The sequence below is a fragment of the Anomalospiza imberbis genome, chromosome 14, assembly GCF_031753505.1.
Source record: "Anomalospiza imberbis isolate Cuckoo-Finch-1a 21T00152 chromosome 14, ASM3175350v1, whole genome shotgun sequence".
In the NCBI taxonomy this organism is placed as follows: Eukaryota; Metazoa; Chordata; class Aves; order Passeriformes; family Viduidae; genus Anomalospiza; species Anomalospiza imberbis.
In genome coordinates, this window is record NC_089694.1 from 4,605,237 (window position 1) to 4,625,752 (window position 20,516).

The 20,516-nt window shown below is 42.2% G+C and overlaps 1 protein-coding gene across 4 annotated transcripts in view; it reads left to right on the top strand.

Annotated features, from left to right (window-relative positions):
- RPS6KA6 (ribosomal protein S6 kinase A6) overlaps window positions 1–17,322 on the top strand; it is a 36,977-nt gene extending 19,655 nt beyond the window's left edge. For 3 of the 4 annotated variants that reach the window (XM_068204584.1, XM_068204587.1, XM_068204586.1), the window contains exons 8-22: window positions 167–204; window positions 1,251–1,393; window positions 2,136–2,206; window positions 3,466–3,554; window positions 3,975–4,039; window positions 5,455–5,557; window positions 6,605–6,729; window positions 7,015–7,140; window positions 7,596–7,685; window positions 8,302–8,460; window positions 8,882–9,043; window positions 9,444–9,520; window positions 10,203–10,320; window positions 11,352–11,492; window positions 12,347–17,322. In XM_068204584.1, coding sequence (XP_068060685.1) covers window positions 167–204; window positions 1,251–1,393; window positions 2,136–2,206; window positions 3,466–3,554; window positions 3,975–4,039; window positions 5,455–5,557; window positions 6,605–6,729; window positions 7,015–7,140; window positions 7,596–7,685; window positions 8,302–8,460; window positions 8,882–9,043; window positions 9,444–9,520; window positions 10,203–10,320; window positions 11,352–11,492; window positions 12,347–12,472 — 1,633 coding nt within the window. In that variant the 3' untranslated portion in view covers window positions 12,473–17,322. The remainder of the gene's footprint in view (window positions 1–166; window positions 205–1,250; window positions 1,394–2,135; window positions 2,207–3,465; window positions 3,555–3,974; window positions 4,040–5,454; window positions 5,558–6,604; window positions 6,730–7,014; window positions 7,141–7,595; window positions 7,686–8,301; window positions 8,461–8,881; window positions 9,044–9,443; window positions 9,521–10,202; window positions 10,321–11,351; window positions 11,493–12,346) is intronic. The other variant, XM_068204585.1, reaches the window with a different exon arrangement.
- The last annotated feature ends 3,194 nt before the right edge of the window (window positions 17,323–20,516 follow it).

Here is a 20,516-nt window from a genome sequence, read left to right on the forward strand (position 1 = left end):
AAACAACTATAAAATGTAAAACATGTATCTGTGGTTTAAATGAAATAATTTTAGCTTGTTTAAAAAATAACAGAATTTGATGTCATCATTTTTAACTTGTATTTTAAGTGTTTTATGTGAGCATTGATCTTTATGTGTTTTGGTGAATGTGAATTTTAATTTTCAGCATTTTGCTTGATGAAGCAGGACATATCAAGTTAACAGGTAGGCACCACTCATTAATACAGCTCTTTGTAAATAAGTTTGAGTTTCTGTATTATCAATTTAAAATGCATATAAAAATTGCAGAAAATAGTTCTGTGAGGAACAATCCAAATACATATATTCTAGAAAATGATGTATATAAAAGACTACTTAGAAAACAAATCACTATAAATTTCTGAAAGCTTTAAATTACATTGAAGGTGATGATTTTGTACTAGAGATTTCATCATATATTTTAAGCTAAGATACTGATCTTAGATTCTAAGAGAAAATGTTTTTTAAACCCTCAAAGACTTGATAGAATAATGGTGATGGAAATCAGGTTTATGAAATGCATCCCTTTTAAAATTCTGCTATATTTAAACACAATTCAATCCTAAATTTGTCACTTCCTTCTGAAAGTGGAAGTAATGGATGGGATCATTGATTAGCAGTCATTTTCTCCTGTGAAAAAAAGGGTGTCTGAGAGCTGAGCCAGTGTCAAGGACTGGTGTATTCACAATAGGGAAAAAGTGTTCTGGGAATGAAATATTCTGGGAATGCAGGGCTGTTCTGTACTGAACTTGAAGCAGGTTACAGAACCATGTTGCCTTATGTAACAACAATATTTTTAGTGTGATTTTATTTATTCATCATTCAGTAAGACCAGACCATGCAGGCTGCATTCCCCTTGAAACTGATTTTTACTTTTATCCAATTTTTTGTGTGAATAAAGCAGGCAGTAAACAGAGAAAATGAGAACTTTAGAGCATTTTAGAGCTCTAAAGGTGTAGGATTTCAAATGTCGAGTTAATTCAGTAATAATTTTAATGGCTAATCATGAATTTAATGACTTTTAGAATGGTTTTGGAGGTGTGTAGTAAACTAAATGTGCTCTCTCCAGATACCTGCAGTCTCTTGTTTGATGGAGAGCTATGCTAATCATATTTCTGAAAATAACCAACCCAAACCTCTCAACGCTTGCATTTTGAGTTACCCTATATTGATTTATTTGTGTTCCCCTGACTTGTTTTACTGGCTGTATTCTTGTGGTGCTGTTGTTGTAGACTTTGGACTCAGCAAGGAATCAGTAGACCAAGAGAAGAAGGCCTATTCTTTCTGTGGTACTGTAGAGTACATGGCTCCTGAAGTGGTAAACAGGCGAGGGCACAACCAAAGTGCTGACTGGTGGTCCTTTGGGGTCCTCATGGTACTGTATTTGCCTCTTGCTTCCCTTGCTAAGCTCACACAAATGCACTTAGAATAAGCTTGTCCAGTTCTGATTAGGGATGCTTGGGTAAGGGGGACATTTCAGTGGCTGAATTGCTACTGGGTAGAATAAAATTGATTTTTCACTTTTAAGGCACCTGAAAAATCCTGTGTCGTCCATTAGTTAAAACCAGTTGTAGTCAGTGTGAGACTTCACTTTGTATATTTATTTTGCATGTTACTTCATAGTTAAATTTAAAAACAGTCTTGAAAGCTTGGTGTGAAGGAATATTAATGGCATTTCTGTGAGAGTGAGCCTGTGGAAGGAATGCTGGAGTGGAGTAGTGAGATAAGTCAGTAAGTGCTGCCACTTCTGCCCTTCCTGGGATGTGTTAGAGCATCAGCCTGACATGGAGGATGGACTTGACAAGTAAACTGCTGTTTTAGAATTTACCATTCTTGCAGTTTTTGGAATATGGCAAGATCTAAAACCTGGTTTTGGAGATTTTATTACTTTCAAGTAGCTTCTTGATGTATGATATTCCTCCATCATCATCATGCTACACTGTTCTCATCATGTAAACTGCAAGTGAGAGCAGAATTTTAGATTTGGGAACATTTCCATAATCTTTTCAAAGTTCATCCAGTGTGGTGTAGAGGTAGGAAAGAGTGCAGTGCTTAACACTTTGTTTCAGCAGTTGGGGGAAGAAGTGTTGATTTAGATTAACATTTGTTCTTTCCAGTTTGAAATGCTTACTGGTACCCTGCCCTTTCAAGGTAAAGATCGAAATGAGACTATGAATATGATACTGAAGTAAGTATATCTCCTTCCTTTTTCAGAAGTCCAAAAATGTCATTTTAAACATGTTTTAACAGCTTCTTGTAACTCCTTGTGCAGCCTGGTCTTGTGGAAGGTGTCCCCATGGCAGGGGGTGAAACAAGATGAACTTTAAGGTCCCTTCCAACCCAAATCATTTTAAGATTCTAAGAGCACTGAGCTGCAATAGGAGCAAAAAGCAAAACCCCTTGATAAGCTTTAGATCCCAGACTGTGAAGTACCATTTAGTATCCCCAGCAATTAAAATCTCAGGGATGAATCTGTACTTTGATTGTAGGCGTATAATAAAGATAAGAACAGTGCAGTGACTGAGAGCAGCTTGATTTACACTCCTGTTGTTGTTACACTCCCTCACTGCTGTTACAGCACGCCTTGTTTTGTAAGCAGCAGGTGATCAGGTGTTGCTTTGTGTACAGATGTGTGGAGAGCCCTTACGTGCTCAAATTCTCATCTTAAATTGCCCCAGTTACAACACAAGCTGTTGGACTGGACAAACTGGGCGAGCTGGTGCTCAGTGAGCAGGGCTGTGGGGCAAATATGTTCTCATCTGTCTGTGCTCAGCTAGCAGAGTTTCCTCCTGGTACAGGCAGAGCCTTGGGCCCTCTGAGGGGTGATGGGGGAGGAGAGAGAAACCCTGTTCTTCCCAGCACAGGGCACTTGGAGCTTGCCCTGAGTGGGAGTTCATGGTGGTGCTGCCTGCGAAGGGATGGGTTAGACCACGAGCTACCTCCCTTGCAGCTCCCAGTGATGCTGCAGTTCTGCACAAGAACTTCCTGCCTTGGCATTCGAGTTTTCATTAAATACAATAAATGCTAAAGTCAGTGAGCTTTTATATGATGGCTCAATGAGCCCTGGAGGAATAGCAGCAATCACTTCAAGGGCAGGTAATTGGGGATTTGGTGAATCTCTTCTGTTACTGGTACTTATTTTGGTAAAACCTCCTGGTGACATGAAGATAACTTTAAAAATATTCCTAAGATAATTATTTTACTCTGTTTCAGCAGAAAGCTTGCTTGGGTGGGGTTTGTGGTTTTGGTCTGTGTTTGTTCTTTGTTGGATTTTATTTTAAACCACTCCTATAATAGGAAACTTAGAAAGTTGATGAGTTAAGTATGTGCTCTCTACAAGGCTTTGGAATACATCCTTGATACATCAAATTGTGCAGTGAAATCTGTGTAGACAGGTTTTACTAAGATAAGTTTCTTCCTCTGACTTGTTCTCTTGTTTTCTTTTAGAGCAAAGCTGGGAATGCCTCAGTTCCTCAGCCCTGAAGCACAAAGTCTCCTGAGGATGTTGTTTAAAAGGAACCCATCAAATAGATTAGGTTGGTTCATTTGTTTGGCGCTTTAAATTATCAACTCAGCCTAACATTTTATTTTTAAAAAAAAGTAGTTGCTAGAGACTCAAGCTCTGGGTGATCAGTAATGTTTGGGTACCATTTCCTGTTAGTTTGGATCATGACTTACAGGGTTTGGCCAAGGAATGGTCAAAATGTGGGATCAGTAACTTAGGAGTGAGCCAAAGCTCTGACAGTGTCACAGCAAAGAATATTGACACTGTATTTATGGGCTTCTTGTGCTCTCTTTGCCTCCCTGGGTATTTGACATCCTTGGAATATTTCTGTATTCACAGTTCCCTCAAATAACCATGTCTGTGCAAACTTTTGAGAAATTAACTAATTTTTAGTGCAGTCTTCAAAGACTTTGCCCACAAGCGTGTTAAATACAGTCTTTCTTTTGTTCAGGAGCTGGTTCAGATGGAGTTGAAGAAATCAAGAGACATCCTTTTTTTTCTACTGTTGACTGGAATGTGAGTACAAGAGGTTCTGAATGATAAAGCTGTTGCTAATTTTTCTGTGTGTTGTAGCATTTGTAGAAGTATTTACATCTGAATAGGGCACAGCAAACACTGCATTACTGCTGACTGGCACATCCTGGCTTCTCCTCGAATTCCTTGGCATCTGGAGCTGCAGTATTTACTGCACATAGAGACTATTAATTACAAATCGTGCATTTACTTTTTAAATAATTAAGAGTTGCAGTATTCTCAAGCCGAAATGATCCATTAGAGCATTTGTATTTGGGAGAGGCTGCTGGTGTTCCCAGGAATCCTGCAGGAAGTGTCTGTCCAGTGCTCCCTGTGGCTGTAACTGTTCTGGACTTCCCTCTGCATCACTCCCATCCCAGTCACAGCTCAGGAATGAACTCAAGTGCTCCAAGATGATCCAAAGTCTACAAGTTCACAACTCCTGGCTTCAGTTTCTCAGCAGCACTTTATGATTCTGCTCTGTGCTCATGCTCTGAGCTGTGTTTGCCAGAAGCGTTCTCAAAGCCAGGGTGCTGTGTGTGAAATAAATCCCCCTGTGCTGTGAGGCTGCAGTGCTTGATGGAATAGATCAGATGTGGCTGTGCTGACAGAGCTGCAGCCACACAGGGCAGTGCTCACCATTATCCATCTGTTTCTCTCCTGTATTTATTTCTGAAAAGTGATTTCTAGCTGTGTTCATGCAGCAGCTACCTCAGAGTCTGTTCAGCAACAAGTTTTTAGCAACGGTAAAACTTCACTGCTTTATGTGAATACACTTCAGCAGTTGTTGTCTTGTTTGGCTTATTTACTTTTTTCCTTTTGAAGGGTCTGATGTTGAAATAAATACCAGCAGGGAAGTTTGAAAGCTCAGTATATCTAGCTCCTTCTTTTTTCTTTTTTTTTAATTTCAATTTGACAATATTTTTTATTTATTTCACTCTGATGGTGTTGATGATACTTCTGTATTTTACCTCTTGGTTTATTTGGGATGAATTTAGGTCCCCTTTCCTTGGTTTTGATTGGTTGGTTTGGGTTTTTTTAACTAAAATATACTGTATGCTTCTGTGCAGGAAGGTTAAATTAAAAACTGGAAAAACTAGATCTGAAAGAAGGAGAGAAATGGCAAGGAAATGCTCTTAGAACTTCCTCAATTTTGCATGGGGATTCAACATCTTTTGACATGAAGTTTTCTGTTCCTTAGCTGTAAATAGGATTTACTGCAGATTTGAGATCTTTCCCTGATTTAGTTGGGTGGATTAGGAAAAACCTGGACTAGAGCTTTGAGAATGGGCAGTTCCTTGCCAAGAGGGATGTGCCTGACATAGGTTGAGGTCTTTGTCCTTTACCCTTTATCTTGGCAAAATAACAGCACCCATGGAAGCTTCAGTGACTCTTAAATCTTTGTCCTTCTCTTTCAGAAACTGTTCAGAAGAGAAATTCAGCCTCCATTCAAACCTGCCTCTGGAAAGCCAGAAGATACTTTCTGTTTTGATCCAGAATTCACAGCAAAAACACCAAAAGGTAACTGGGCATGGCTATAAAGTGGTGAGGATTGTGGGACAGGTGGGTCAAATTAATGCTAAAACAACAAGCAGAGAAGCCAGGGACAAAGTTAAAAGGAAAGGATGCACCAGGGTTTCAGGGCTTTGAAGGAGGATGTTCCCCTCAGCAGGTTTCTGTTCTTTGAATATTTTGCTAATTTTTGACTCAGGAAGAAAAAAATAAATGGAATATTAAAAGCTGGACTATGGTTTCTAGTTATGATTCAAGTCAGGCATGCAGTGTTTGAGAGGAAGTATTTAGTATAAAATAAACTCAGTTTTATTGCAGCAGTGATTCTTTTTAGGGTTAGTATTTCATTGAGAATGCCTTGCTTTAAGAAACATTAACTATTATCATTATTATTTCTTGGTCTGCTTCAAGTTTCACTTCAGGTTTTCTTTTGTGAGGTTTTTTCTTTCCTGCTGCATCCAGCTTTTTAAACCCTTTTCTCATGATTGTTGGAGAAGGTCTGTGCTCTTAAGAGGACAAAATTATTGAGCTGTGCTCACTGTGAGATTTCAGACAGTGAATTCAGGGGTGCACAGAATGTAACCTGAGGAAAACTTAATTCTAATAATTCTGGGATATTTTTTCAGTAAAGATTTACTAATTGGATATTCTTGTGCTGCCTCACTTGTGCCTTGCCAGCAGCTCGTTCACCACTGAAGCAGCACATTCTGTTGTTGCTCTTCTGTGTTACAAAGCCTGTGAGCACATGGCAATGATTTTTATTTCTGTTCCATAAGTAGTTTTGTTTCAATAAACTTCTTCCTTAAAACATGTGTTCATACGTAAATTCCTGCAGTGTTTTGCAGTTTTAGATGAAACCCTGGAATACTTGTTTGTGTTACTGAAGTAAGAGAGCACAGATAACAAACTAGAAGTTTTATTTAATATTTAGCATTGGTGTTCCTCTTGCTTGCTTCACTTCCCTCAAGATTTTTTTTGTAACATGCCTCTCCTGGATGCTCTGAAATAGCCTTGCTGGGCTGTAGCCACACTAATCCTGTGTCTGTGTGCCCCCAGATTCTCCAGGGGTCCCACCCAGTGCAAACGCCCACCAGCTCTTCAAGGGATTTAGTTTTGTTGCAACTACTACTGTAGAAGACCATAAAATATCACCCCTCACCAATATCCTGCCCATAGTCCAGGTAATGCTTTGCTTTTTGGGAAACTTCCTTGGCATGCCAAAGACTGGCCAGTATTCCTTATTTACAGTTGTTCTTGCTTTGTTGAGGAGACTGTTGTACAATGTGTCTCATTAAATACTTCCATGGGATATTTTTAATTCTAAAAAGTGAGTTGCTGTTTTTCTGGAGGCAGAATTTCAAAGAAAAATCATGAGCAAGCAGGAGAAGCTTCTGCTGTTGGTACCAGTGTAATGGCAAAGAGAATCCTTTTGCTTTAGGTAACCACTTGCCTGTGTTTTTTTAAAGCAGCTTCATGGAAACAGTGCACAGTTCACTGATGTCTATGAACTGAAGGAAGATATTGGTGTGGGCTCCTACTCTGTGTGCAAGAGATGCATCCACATAGCTACAAACATGGAGTTTGCTGTGAAGGTACTGGCATCAATTCCACTCTGACATTCTGAAAAGATTGGCTAGTAGATTTGAAAACTTAGATTTGTGAGTTTTCCAGTTGCTGTGTTTTTATGTGTTAATCAGTTACAATCTTGAAAGCTGAAAATACTGCACAGTGATGGGAACACCTGAAATAAAATGAGATTCACAAGGGTGGAACTGGGCTGCAGGGAATTAGTGATGCTTCAGACCAGTGCATTTCCTTGTTCAGTGGAGCAGGACAGGCTGCATTAATGATAAAATTTTAACAAGGATAGAGCAAGAAAGGAATAAATGAGATGAGGAGCTGGAAGATGAATTACTCATGGTTAGTAAGAAGTAATGAACTCTAGAATTTTTTTATTCTGTTGTTGAAAGAAGAATATAAATAAAAACCAAGCATTTATTTAATAGACGTTGTTTATGTAGGTTGTTTTTCCTGTTATATTTTGCAGATAATTGATAAAAGCAAAAGGGATCCCTCAGAAGAAATCGAGATTCTCATGCGTTATGGGCAACATCCAAATATTATTACTTTAAAGGATGTATGTACTTCCTTTTCTGCTGCCTCTCATTAGACAATGCTGAAAAAATAAATGCAGCTGTAGGCAGTTTATTGGGATTCATTACATTTCTTTGACATAGAAGAATCTACTGGGAGAGCAGTATGTAACAGTAGAGGGAGTGTCTCAAAACCCAACATTGTCCTGGTATTAACTTTTTCTAAAGGCTGTTTAACCAGCTTGAGGTGAGAAATGATGTAAAGGTTAGAAATGCCATATTTCTTCTTGCTTTAAAGGAGCAGCCAATGTGTTGGTAACCTGAGAAAGCAGTGGCCTGCATGTTGTCCTGTCTGTGCCAGAATGGCCCTGGAAGGGAGGAGCAGTCAGGACTGTGGGGCTGCTCTCCTCTTCCAAGAGAAGCTCTTACACTACAAAATGTAACTTGGAGTGATGAATTAACAACGTGAATTGAGAGTGATGAATTAACAGCTTGAGTCATGAGCTCCCAGGATGCCACACGAGCTGCCTCGCTCTGGCAGCCCTGCTGTTTGTGCTGCCCGCTCCTGTGGGAGGAGGGGATCTATGGGCACGTGTAACTACAGATGTCAGAATGCTCTGTGTGTGTTCTGGGTGAGAGCACTGTTACACCTCTCCCCAGGTGTATGATGATGGCAGATTCATCTACCTGGTCACGGAGCTGATGAAGGGGGGGGAGCTGCTGGACCGGATCCTGCGGCAGAAATTCTTCTCGGAGCGGGAGGCCAGCGCTGTGCTCTTCACCATCGCCAAGACCGTGGACTACCTGCACTGCCAGGGGGTGAGCGAGCCCTCCCACCCACAGCCCTGTCACAGCTCTGCAATTACCACTCCCTTGCCTCTGTGCTTTGCTTGGCTTGTTTTCATGCTAAGAGGTTTTGTATTTTATCACAAAGGTGAATAATAGAAACAATATATCCTGTTATCCTGGCAAAGCCTTTGGACTCTGCATTTTATGGAACAGCAGATTTTTGTCCTGTTCTCCTTGTTGCCAAATGGTGATGTTGGTTCCAGTTGCATTATGAGCTAGGAGGTTTTTATTACATTACTTGAACTAGAATTTTTGGTACTTTAAGATGATATAATTGCTTAAAACTCTCATAAGTATATTCATCTAGAGGACAGCTTTGATGAATTGTAAATTACAAAGAAATGTACATGCTTCTCCTAAATGATGACGTTTCAAATGTCTTTGCTTAAAGGTGGTGCACCGAGACCTTAAACCCAGTAATATTTTATACACTGATGATTCAAACAATGCTGACTCCATCAGGATTTGTGATTTTGGATTTGCAAAACAACTTCGAGGAGAAAATGGACTACTTCTAACTCCCTGCTACACTGCAAACTTCGTGGCACCAGAGGTATTCCAAGCCGCTCTGTTTTCTTTGTGCTGTTTTTGGTGTGTCAAATGCTAAAACTTTTCAGCAATGCTTGGAAAAAAACCTCAACAATTCTTCTACTTTTCTTTAAATATAACCTCACATGCTTTTTAAACACTGGTGCATGTGTTTATTATAAACCTGCTTTAAAAACAGCAGAGTCCACCCTTAAAAATAAGATGTGAGCCTGGTGAAAATCTTAAGATATTATCTGGGAAGAAGAAATGTTGTTGGTATTTACTGCAACCTGTATATTAGAAAATCAGTAATCAAATCTCTGACATGACCCAGGGGTGGTCTTACCCTTCCTTAGGCCGTGGTGTTGTTTTGGGGTGTTTTTTTTTTAATATATGGCAAGTCTTTAACACTCTTTCTTTCATAGGTTCTCATGAGACAGGGATATGATGCTGCTTGTGACATATGGAGCTTGGGAGTTCTCCTTTACACAATGTTGGCAGGGTGAGAATATTTCTGAGCTGTTTTGTTTACCTTAAATCCCAGAATGTTGCCTGAATCCTTGCTTCCATAGAAATGGTGAGGCAGTGGCTGATGGAATGACACAGACACGCAGGTGGGACAGGCAGCTCTGAGTCAAAGCCAAATAAACCACGTTTAGCTCACAAGGTTTCTCTTCCCAGTGCAGAACTTAGAGGTGCCAAAGACTTCCCCCAGCTTTCAGGAGGGAATTGAGTCTGTGAAAATTTGTAGTGGGTTTCTTTTTACCCTCCAGCCTCCTGTCCTCCCACCCCATCCCCTTTACTCACCTTGTGTCTCCTGCCCCCACTGCATTCCTGTGTAGAACACTCTGGGTTGTGATCTCTGGAGTTTCCTAAATACCCAAACCTGATGAAGCTCTAGGAAGCATCTAGTGGCCAAACGAGAGATGTTTGCTGAATTCTTCTCTAGCAGAAAAAGAGCGGGTTTTTAGTCTAATGGCTAAATCCTATTGGAAGCTGTTCTCTTGGTAAATCTGTACTTGCCATTTAATATTAGAAATACTGCTATTTAATAGCATGGGTATATATTCTGTGATATGTTTCTGTTGGCAGTGGGATATTGACTCTGATTCATGAGATTTTACCGATTTCTTGCAGTTTGTATCTATAACAAGGTGTTCTTGTTGGTTTTTTCCTCTCACCAGCTATACTCCATTTGCCAATGGTCCCAATGATACTCCTGAGGAGATCCTAGTACGGATAGGCAGTGGAAAATTCTCTCTAAGTGGAGGCAACTGGGACACTGTTTCAGATGCAGCAAAGGTATAAATGTGTTTTGGTTTTATATTTTTGTAGAATTCCAGTGAGATCTACTGAGCTTTATCAGCTAGACTGCTCTGTAAGTGTAGTTTGTTATTATTATCTGCAGACTTTATTGCAGGGAAGGATATCTGCTCCAACATTTTATTTAAAAACTCCATCTGTAATGAATATAGATTCCCTGGGAGGTGTTGACCCACTCTGTGGGTATCTTAATCACTAGTGTTACCTTTTAAAAAGATCAGCATTAATATTAAGTATTAATGTTTAAATATTTTTCCCAGTCCTTTGGAACTGCACTATTGTTCATTTCAGTAGGAGTGATTCAGAATGCTTGTTGGCTCTTGCTGTCTTAGCATGAGAAAGTCACTTCTGTGTATTTAAGAATGCTTCACATTTTGTACCTAAAACAAAGGGAACATTCTGTCAGCTTGCTCATAATTTGGTTTTATTTCAAACTGTTGCTGTCTGTGTTCTGTGCCCTTCCCACCCACCTCTCCTTTGGACCAGCGTTGTAATTAATCAGTAGCTTGTTGCTAATGCTTCTAACCGGCAAAAACAAGTGTCCATTGCTGTTGGCTTTATGGTTTATGTGGCTTCTTGAAGGAAAAATTCCTTGCTGGTGTCTCCCTGAATTCATTTGTAGTAAGAAGGCAGCAGAGCCCAAAGTGCAGAATGAGCAAGGAGAGAGATTTGCAAATAATAGCTTTCCTCCATAAAATCTGCCTGCTACATTTGAATAGGATTTCTAGTCTTTTAAAGATTATATTCATAATAAACATGAAAGGCACAACAGCGAGTTGCTTTGCAATCAAGGCTGGCTCTGTTGAGCTGCTCCAATAGTACCACACATTGTTCTCAGCCTTCTGCAGTGTCAGGGCACAGAATGATCCCGTTTGTCTGCTGATCTCTGTGTGTTGGCATTGTGTTAATCCCTCCACATCGGGTGCTTCTCTCATTGCTGCCATCCCTGCTGCTGTAAAGGCCACCTAAGATGATTTGGACTGAGCAATCTGTGTTTCCCTTCCCTGCAGGACTTGTTGTCACACATGCTGCACGTGGATCCCCACCAGCGGTACACGGCCGAGCAGGTGCTGAAGCATTCCTGGATTGCCTGTAGGGACCAGCTGCCTCATTACCAGCTCAACAGGCAAGATGCCCCACATCTAGTAAAGGTAAAGCCACCTGGCATGCTGCTTATTCAATTGGTTTAGAGCTACAGACAGAAGTCTCATTTTTTTCTATTTGTTTTCCATAGTACCAACACATTAAAGTCACACAGTGAGACAAATTCATGGAATGGTGGAATGGTTTGGGGTGGGAGGGACCTTAAAGCTGGACCATCCACCCCTGCCATGGCAGGGACACCTTCCACCATCCCAGGTTGCTCCAAGTCCCAGTGTCCAGCCTGGCCTTGGACACTTCCAGGGATCCAGGGGCAGCCACAGCTGCTCTGGGCACCCTGTGCCAGGGCCTCCCCACCCTCACAGGGAACAATTCCTTCCCAGTATTCCGTCTAACCGTGCCCTCTGGCAGTGGGAAGCCATTCCCCTTGTCCTGGCCCTACATACCCTTGTATAAAATCCCTCTACAAATTAAATTAGTAAATAATAATTTTTAATAGTTACTCCCCCCTCTGTGTAGGGGAAGAGATTTTTGTGTGTGTTTTCTGTAAGGTAGTTCTTGAGCTGTCTGTGAAGTCAGGACCTGAGTGGCCACTGAAGTGGCTGTATTTGAGAAATTGGGGGCTAATCTGGCTTGAAACCTACAAATTCTGACCTACATTAACAGGTGACTCCTACATCTAAGGGATACAAATGAAATATGAAAGAAGTGTTAGACACCCATGCTTAGACATTGGATTCAACAACAGATTTTTTTTTTCCCCTAACAAACTTCAGAGAATTCACATGACCTGGCACAAGTCTTGTTTGGTTTTAATGGAGTTAGTTGAGTAATGTTTAATTGCTTTATTTTCTGATTAAAACTTGTATATATATGAATTATTACATATTTCCTTTTTCTCTAGGGAGCCATGGCTGCTACATATTCTGCACTGAATCACAAGACATTTCAGCCAGTGCTGGAGCCTGTGGCAGCCTCCAGTTTAGCTCAGCGACGGAGCATGAAAAAGCTCACATCCACAGACTTATAGATCCACTGGGACACCTGAGCAGACACAAGCAAGGGGGAAACCCAACAAGTGGCTCTGTTTTGCCTGACCTGTGATCAAAAGGCATCTATGGTTTCCTGCTACACTACTTGAATTCTGTAAAAGTCCTTTTTTTAAAAAGAAAAAAAAAATCCACAGGTTCATACTGTGTTTGTTTTACAGGCCGTATCTGTTAAGTTAATTTAAACATCAGGTACACATAATGAATTTCTCTACACTGTCCTTTGAGATCTGTTGCAAATATTCTTTCACATTCTGTATAGTTTTGCTGGGTTCCATTTAAAAAAATGGTTTAGGGGACCGTTGCCAATGACCAAGTTGTACATAAAGTGTCAGTGTGAGTTTTCTTGCTTCACACCTTCAGACCCTGCTGTGAGGGGCAAATTCTTCATTTTGTAATTGGGCACTTCACTGACTCAACTCAATTCCTTTCCCTTGTCCATGACTATTATGCAGAGTTGAGCATGTGGTGTGCCAGAGTTAATTCATCACTGTTGATTTGGCAGGTCTGTGTTTTCATGGTGCCAGTAGCTGAGGAGTTTCTGTGCAAATACAAACCAAAGGGATGTGCAAGATCCTGCACTTCAATTTGATCTCTTGTGACCCAAAAGAAGTGCTGGTTATGGTCCCTAACAGGAAAATGAACATTTGTGGTTGTTATCACAAATTGTGTCCTGCAATGAGCTGGAGCAAGTCAATGTGTGCATCAACTGTCAAAATTCAGGCTCTCAGAAACATTGGTGCCACTTCAAAACATCATCATGCAGCTCAATCCTTTGTTATTTATATTTCCCATCCATTAATACAGCTACTGTGTTATTTTCCTCAGCAGTCTTTCCACTAAACACATCCAATATCAGGTTTGTTTGGCATATGAGACAAACTGACACTTTATTATAACCAACTTGGCACTTGGGGTTTATTTTTTATTTATTTGATTTTTTTTAAATAGAAGGTTGCTTCTCTCTGACTCTCTCGCCGCATGTACAAATATTACAGAACAGAAATGCAAAATTCTCTTTGCCTAACTGTAGGGGTAGCTTGGGAAAATACATAAGCCTTGCTGTGTGCCCAGATAAGGGAATTCTGACCAAGAAATTTCACAGTTATGGACAAACTCCTTTCAGCATCCTGGGGCCAGCACTCACTCTCCCTCTCTGTCTGGTGTTAGGACTTCAGCTGTTCCCAAATGCTGGGATGGAGAGGAAATTCATTTCAGGGCCAGAATTACCTTGGGGTTTCCTGACTCCAGACCAATGCTAACTGCTGGTAGTTCATTCAGAGATACACTTAGAAGTGTTTTCAAAAGTTGTAGACACTGAGCAGTTGTAGTGACATAGCAGGATGATTATAAATATTAAATATATTAGTGACATTAGACTGTGAAGTGACCAGAACTCAAACATAGTTCAGACTCATTTGTCATCATTGAATTTTCAAGTGCAAGACCCCAGGGCTGACAGAAATCAGTGTTTTGAGACAGCAAAAAAAAACTTCAGGAGAATTCTGGCCCAAGCACCAGGAGGGGTGATGGTAACTCACATTTCACAAAAGGTGTTGGCTGGTTTTTGCTTATACCTGTGAACGACTTGGTGGTGTTGGAAGTACTTTTAGACAAGCTGCTTTCTTCTGTTGTGGTGGGGGAAGATGGACATTATCTGGCCAAATAGTTAGGTATGAATATATGTAAATTTGAGACTTAATGATATAGCAAACATAGGTGTGCTCTTTGTATCACGCAGAACATCCCCCAGATGGAATTTCTTGAGTGCTTGATAGCTGTTGGAAGCTTTAGGGGCCATTTGTGCCTAGTTTTGAGGTGCCTGTGTGAAATGCTTGAAAACTTATCAAAGAACACAGCTGCTTCCTGGAAAGCTCTTTGTTTAGTACAAAATCTGCCTCTCTTGCAGCTGCTTCATCCTCCTTTTCCCTAATGAAGACTTTTTCCAGCGAGAACACCTGGAAACCTCTTGTCTACACTCTGTTGGGGTCATTTTAATGTAAATTTAAAGCTGACTGCCAGAAGAATTTGAATTCACTCAAAAAAAAAAAAAAAAAAAAAGCAAAAGTGATGGAAGTTAAACCCCCTGAGCCCAGGTCAAGGTGTAATGTGGGTTGAAATGTAGCCCTAAAAGCTGTGTTGGGGAAAAGAGGTAATGCAAGGCCTGGAATACAATGAAAATGTCAAACTTGAATTGTCTTCAGCTTTCCTGTAAGGCAGCAGCTGGTCTTTAATGGCTTTACCCATGAATCATTTAACAGTGTTTCTGTTGGTATTTTCTTTTAGCTTGCTTAGAAGCACCACAGTATAAGCACCTTAAAAGCATTTTGCACAAGAGCAGTTGGAAGCAGCTGAAGGGACTCAAGTTGTTCTTGATGTGCAGCACAGAGGTGGTGAGAGGAAAAGAACACAGACAAGATGGATGTTCTGATTCATTGCTGAATATTTAAAACATTTCCTGGAAAGCTGTCCCTGTTTTATATCACTGCTGGCCTTTAGTGCCAGTGGTACTCCAGGGCTAAAAGCAACGTTTTGGTGACTGCAACATTACACAGTTGTCTTATTGTGGGGAAAACATATGGGTGTGTTCTATCTGACAGGCCAGTGTACCCTGGTATGCCACTCACAGTCCTTATTTAGGGGGGAAATTCCCTTGCTCTATTTCAGCATATCAGTCTTGGAAATATTTGGGATATGCAGGAGCATGAAAAAATTCACTTGCAGTTTACTTTTACTGTATTTAGTGATCATCTTTGTGAGGCTCCTTTGGGAATTCCTTGCCTGTTTCTCATCCCTTTCTTTCCCAGTTTAGGTTTTGATATCTAGAAGTAGCATGGTCAGCTCAAGAGCTGTCAATTAAAGGTTTGAGGTGGAAGAGCAGGTAATGGGAAGGTGCTCTGGCTGCAGTGAAAGGTTGGTGGGAATTATTTCATATCATCTGGGCACAGTTCAAGTTTACAAACTGGTGATGTTCTTACTGCCTTACTGAGTTAGGAAAAGTCAAATTTTCACAAAGGTTCATAATTACACAAAAGTAGGCATTCAGACTAAAGGAATTTCCACAGAACTCTTAAAGGATAGAATATTTTGACCGTGGCTTCCTGCCAGAAAAGCTCCTGCTCTGGTGTTTGATGATCATTATCAGTAAGTTCCAGCTCTGGTGCACACAGAAAGCAGATTCCCACTGGAGCTGGAGTGGGCTCAGGACCTCTTTTGCTGTCCTTTCACCCCAGGATATCTCAATTTGTACCTTCAGTTACCTTTTGGATATAAAGTGAGGAACTCTGCAGTATTCCTGTTCCATGTCCAAAAACTGCAGTGGCACCACAGTGAGCCCATGGTGGGATCACAGGGCCCTTCCTGAAGGCTTTCCTGGATGGGTCCAGTCAAGCCCTTGATCCATGGCTTGTGTGGTTTTCTTCTTCTTCCCGTTCTGCTCAAAATCAGTGAATTCCCCTTGCCCACAGCAGGAGGTGCAGGGGGCTGAGCCTGCTCTTCATTTGAGGCCTGTGTTGTTTGAATGTTCTTGCAGCCAGAGAAGGCATCCAAAACCTCGCCCAAGTCAGTCGTGTTGAGCCTGAATTCTGTCTTCCAGGTTTTAATTCCTTTTCCAAAGCTGATCTTCAGCTGTCCAATACTTAAAATAACCTCTAGCAAACTTCAGCAGGTGGGAGTTCCTTGCAGTGTACTTAGAGACTGGTCTGTAGAGCTGTGTTAAATCAATGACACAAGGTTATAATAATTTTCCTGGTTTGTATCAGTGAAATTAGGCTAAAACATCAGTGCAAACACAGGTTTTTATGTATTTCTGTAGCACTTAAGCTTTTCAGTCCTATCCAGAACTAAAAGTTTGCATATATTTGTGGGAGGGGAGGAAGGAGTAGGTTTTTCTTTCTCAAAGTTTCCAGAAAGTTTCTGAATCTGTGATCATAATAGAGTCCTTAATCCTATAGGAGCTCTGTAAGGTTAAAAACAAATTTCTCCTTAAAAGTTTGTTCCAAAGCTCTTTGAGGTGTGCACTGGTTTCTGTTGGTAACACCCCTGCACTTCATTCATGCCACAGCAGCCTTCTGCATCAACATCTGTCCCTATTCCAGTTATTTTTAAATATTTGCTCCTCCAAATTCTACTCTTCCTTGGGAATAGAAGAATGGATACAAATTTGAAAACCCCCACCCTTAAGGTATGGCTGAAGCTGATTGAGTATTGTAATAATTTGCATAATTAGGAAGTCACCCACAAAGTCATCAACAACTGGTTTTCTTGGGATTTTTTCCTGTGTAATGAAAACAAACTTTCTCTGAAAGCTTTAAAAGATACTTAATTGATTATATCTCTTAATTATTAATTTTTGGGCAATAGCTTATTACCAATAGTGAGTTTGAATAACCCTGAATTCTCTTGTGGGGTTTTTCACACGAGGATGCTGGAGGTGGATCTGCTTTGCAGGACCAAGTGTTCAGGTTTGGGTGTCTTTATTAGGCTTTTGAGCAGTGTTTGCTAATTAGATAATTAATTACATTGTCTTAATGTCCCAAGCACTTTGGCATCTTGCACTGATGCTCTGGTTAGAGCTGAAACTCTCCTGGCACGTGGCTAAATCTCCATAGAGGGCATTAATTGAGAACAGTGTGCAATGAATTCCATGCTCTGAGGTACTTCAAAGATGAAACTCTACACAAGGTCCCCGTTACCAGATATTGTAACTGTCATTTCCTTCTCTTAAGCATATTGTGGATTTTGTATCATACTGTATTTATTTCATTTAATTTTAAAAGAAATGTTTTCTTTAAAGCTCTGTATATATTGACATTAAAGTTTGCATTGTACTGCGTTCTCTTCTTCTTGCAAGGCTGGGTCTGGCAGTGCAGTGGTGTTTCTCTTGGCACTGCTGCCTTCAATTACAGCACACCAAAGACAACCTCAGAATTGTATTTATTTTTGTCAAACTCCCTAAACAGTCATAAAGGTACAGTTTTAATGAGCTGGCAGTTCCTTGAGTACTAGAATAAAAGGGTTGCAAATTCATAACATTTGGTAATTGACAGAAATCCATCACTTCTGCTTTGGAAGTTTGCTTGCTTCTGTTTTTCAAATGGACATAAAAAACAATGAGCAATCATTCCTAAATTAAATGTATATGAATTACTTCATAAACCTCGCCAAAAATCTCACATACCTCAAAAACTATTTATAAATTGATATTCAGTCAAGTGTTTCATGCCATACTTGCAGCAAAACAGACATTCAGTGGTAGGATTGACGTGTTACCTCAGGGTGGGACCATCTACCTCTGTGCTTTTTAAATATAAAATCTATAAAACTTGTCCAAGTCTATAAAAATTTGACTCCATATATTAAGAGGAAAGAATTTTCCTGCAAAGATCTGATCCTTTGAAAATAGACACTTGCATTACAAGTGGCAGGCATGACATTAAAAACTGGGTTTAAAATCCTCCTGAGGTATTTGAGAACTGCTGGTGCTGTTGGTATTCACAATGGTTTATGGATATTTTACCTTTTTGAATGCACAGGAAGGTTTTCCCACCTTTGCCTCAGGTCCATCTCCCAGGTGCTGTTTGCTCACACAAGACGCTGCTTTTACCAGCACTGGTGGCAGAAGAAGGGGGGGACTGGAGCCACAGAGGAGGCAGCAGGTACAAGTTTCCCAGATTGTCATGATTTCTGTGATTTTATTCAAGTCAGGTAGGAAAAACGAATCAAATTGGACAAAAACATTAAAATAATTTTTGAAGCCCTGAGTCTCAGGTATTGAGATCTGCAGGCTTGGTGAAGGTGTTGCTGGGTGGGAGGAGACAAGGCATGGATTAAAAGCCAACCTGACTGAATTTGGAGAAACCAAGGGCAGGGATGAGCCAAGTGTTAAAAAAGAGACTCCAGAATGTGCCTTAATTGTATCCTGCCCTTTGTTTTCCTGCAAATTTCTGTTCTCAGGAGCTGCTTTCCCCATGATTCATCTCTGAAGCTTTATGACTGTAAGAGGCACCTTCCCACATCTCTTCTGGGTTTTTATGGGGTGCAAAATGCTTTAAGGTAAAGATGTTCCCATCTTTGCTCGCCCCAGCTGTAGCAGGAAGAGGGAGCAAGTGTCTGCTAGCAGTTCTGCCAAAATACTGATTTAACTGTATTTATTTTAACTTTTGTTTAACAATTTCCCTCCAGAGCCTCTGGGGAACTTCTCTCAGAGGCTGGGGCTTCTTGTGGGCCTGTTGAAAGACACAGAAAGCTTTTGGCAGAGGTGAGCTCAGTTCTGCAGTCCCTTGAGGCACTGTTTGGGCAGGGGCTCCCTTGCAGCTCCCTCCCCTTGGAGTTTGCATTTCCAGCCTTGGAGCAAATCTTGAACTCTCCAGAGCTGGTTTGGGACCTGCTCTTTGATTTTCAGCATGCAAAGAGTTCTACCCCAGAGCAGTCCTGTACCAAGCTGTGTTTAAACAAGAAGTGCAATGCCCTAATGCTGGCTGATGGTGCAAATTCCTTATTTCTGAGCAGGTGCATTTCAGGCTCTTGTGAGCATCCAGGTTTGTGTCCTGCAGGGATGGCTGGAATTACAGAGGGAGGGATATCTCTTCATTTAAGGGGGTTTATTGCTTCTTAAGGCTTTTGTGGGGGGATCACAGTATAATTCTGATGGGCTTGTGCCTGTCCTATCCATGGTAGTGTCCAAGGCCAGGTTGGATTGGGCTGGGAGCAACATGGGATAGGGGAAGTGTCCCTGCCCATAGCAGGGAGTGGAAGGAAATGGGCCTTAAGGTTCCTTCCCATTGTATTGAATCACGAAACTTTTTCGATGGTAACTGCAGTTGTGGAGTGCTGGCACCTGTGTATCCCTGACCTGGCACCTGGCTGTGCTGAAAGCCGTGTCTGGAGGTCTGGGCAGCTAAACTGAAAGCTGATCACGTAGCAAGGCATTGCACACAGGTGTTGTGTCATCGCCTGCTTGTCTGGGGCTGAATTCAGTCATTCCGTGGGTGGGCAGGCAGCGAGGGGCAGGGATAAGAACAGCGTGGGGAAAGGGGAATGCAGTTCCTGATTGCCTTCTCCGGGGGAACGGGTACCGGCTGCTCGCAGGGTCACAGTGACCCCAAACCCGCGCGGGATGCCGGCGCTGCTGAGCTGCTCCTGCTATCCCGGGGGATGTGCGGGTCCCGTGCCGGCAATTGCCGGTGCTGACCGTGCCGGCAATTCCCGGTGCTGACCGTGCCGGCAATTGCCGGTGCTGACCGTGCCGGCAATTCCCGGTGCTGGCCGTGCCGGCAATTCCCGGTGCTGGCCGTGCCGGCAATTCCCGGTGCTGACCGTGCCCGCAATTCCCGGCGTTGGCCGTGCCCGCAATTCCCAGCGTTGGCCGTGCCCGCAATTCCCGGCGTTGGCCGTGCCCGCACTCCCGGCGTTTGGCCGTGCCCGCAATTCCCAGCGTTGGCCGTGCCGGCAATTCCCGGCGTTGGCCGTGCCCGCACTCCCGGCCTTGGCCGTGCCGGCAATTCCCGGCGTTTGGCCGTGCCGGCAATTCCCGGCGTTGGCCGTGCCCGCACTCCCGGCCTTGGCCGTGCCGGCAATTCCCGGCGTTTGGCCGTGCCCGCAATCCCCGGGCAGGTCCCGCCGAGCCGCGGTGGCCCCGGCGCAGCCGCTGCGCTCCCCGCAGCACCCAGGAGATGGAGGCAGCGCCCCGCAAGCGGCCCCGGAGCCTTCCCGAGCCTTCCCGAGCCTTCCCGAGCCTTCCCGCCGGGTTTGATCCCGCCTGGAGCCCTCCAGGGGTCACCGCGGCTGAAGGATGCACGGCCGGGACCTGGAGCTCAGTTGCGCTATTGGAATTCGTTTGTGTTTTGTTATTTTTAAAATTTATTTCTCCTCCTTGACAATGTCTTGTTCTCCTGGTTCTCTTGTTTTTCTGCCTGTGGGATGCGGCTGTGTGATCCGTTCGTGTCCATATCCCGAAGGATTGAATAGAACAGCTTCATATCTCTGCTCCAGAAGCAGATCTCGCTGCTCTTGGCTGAGGGGCGG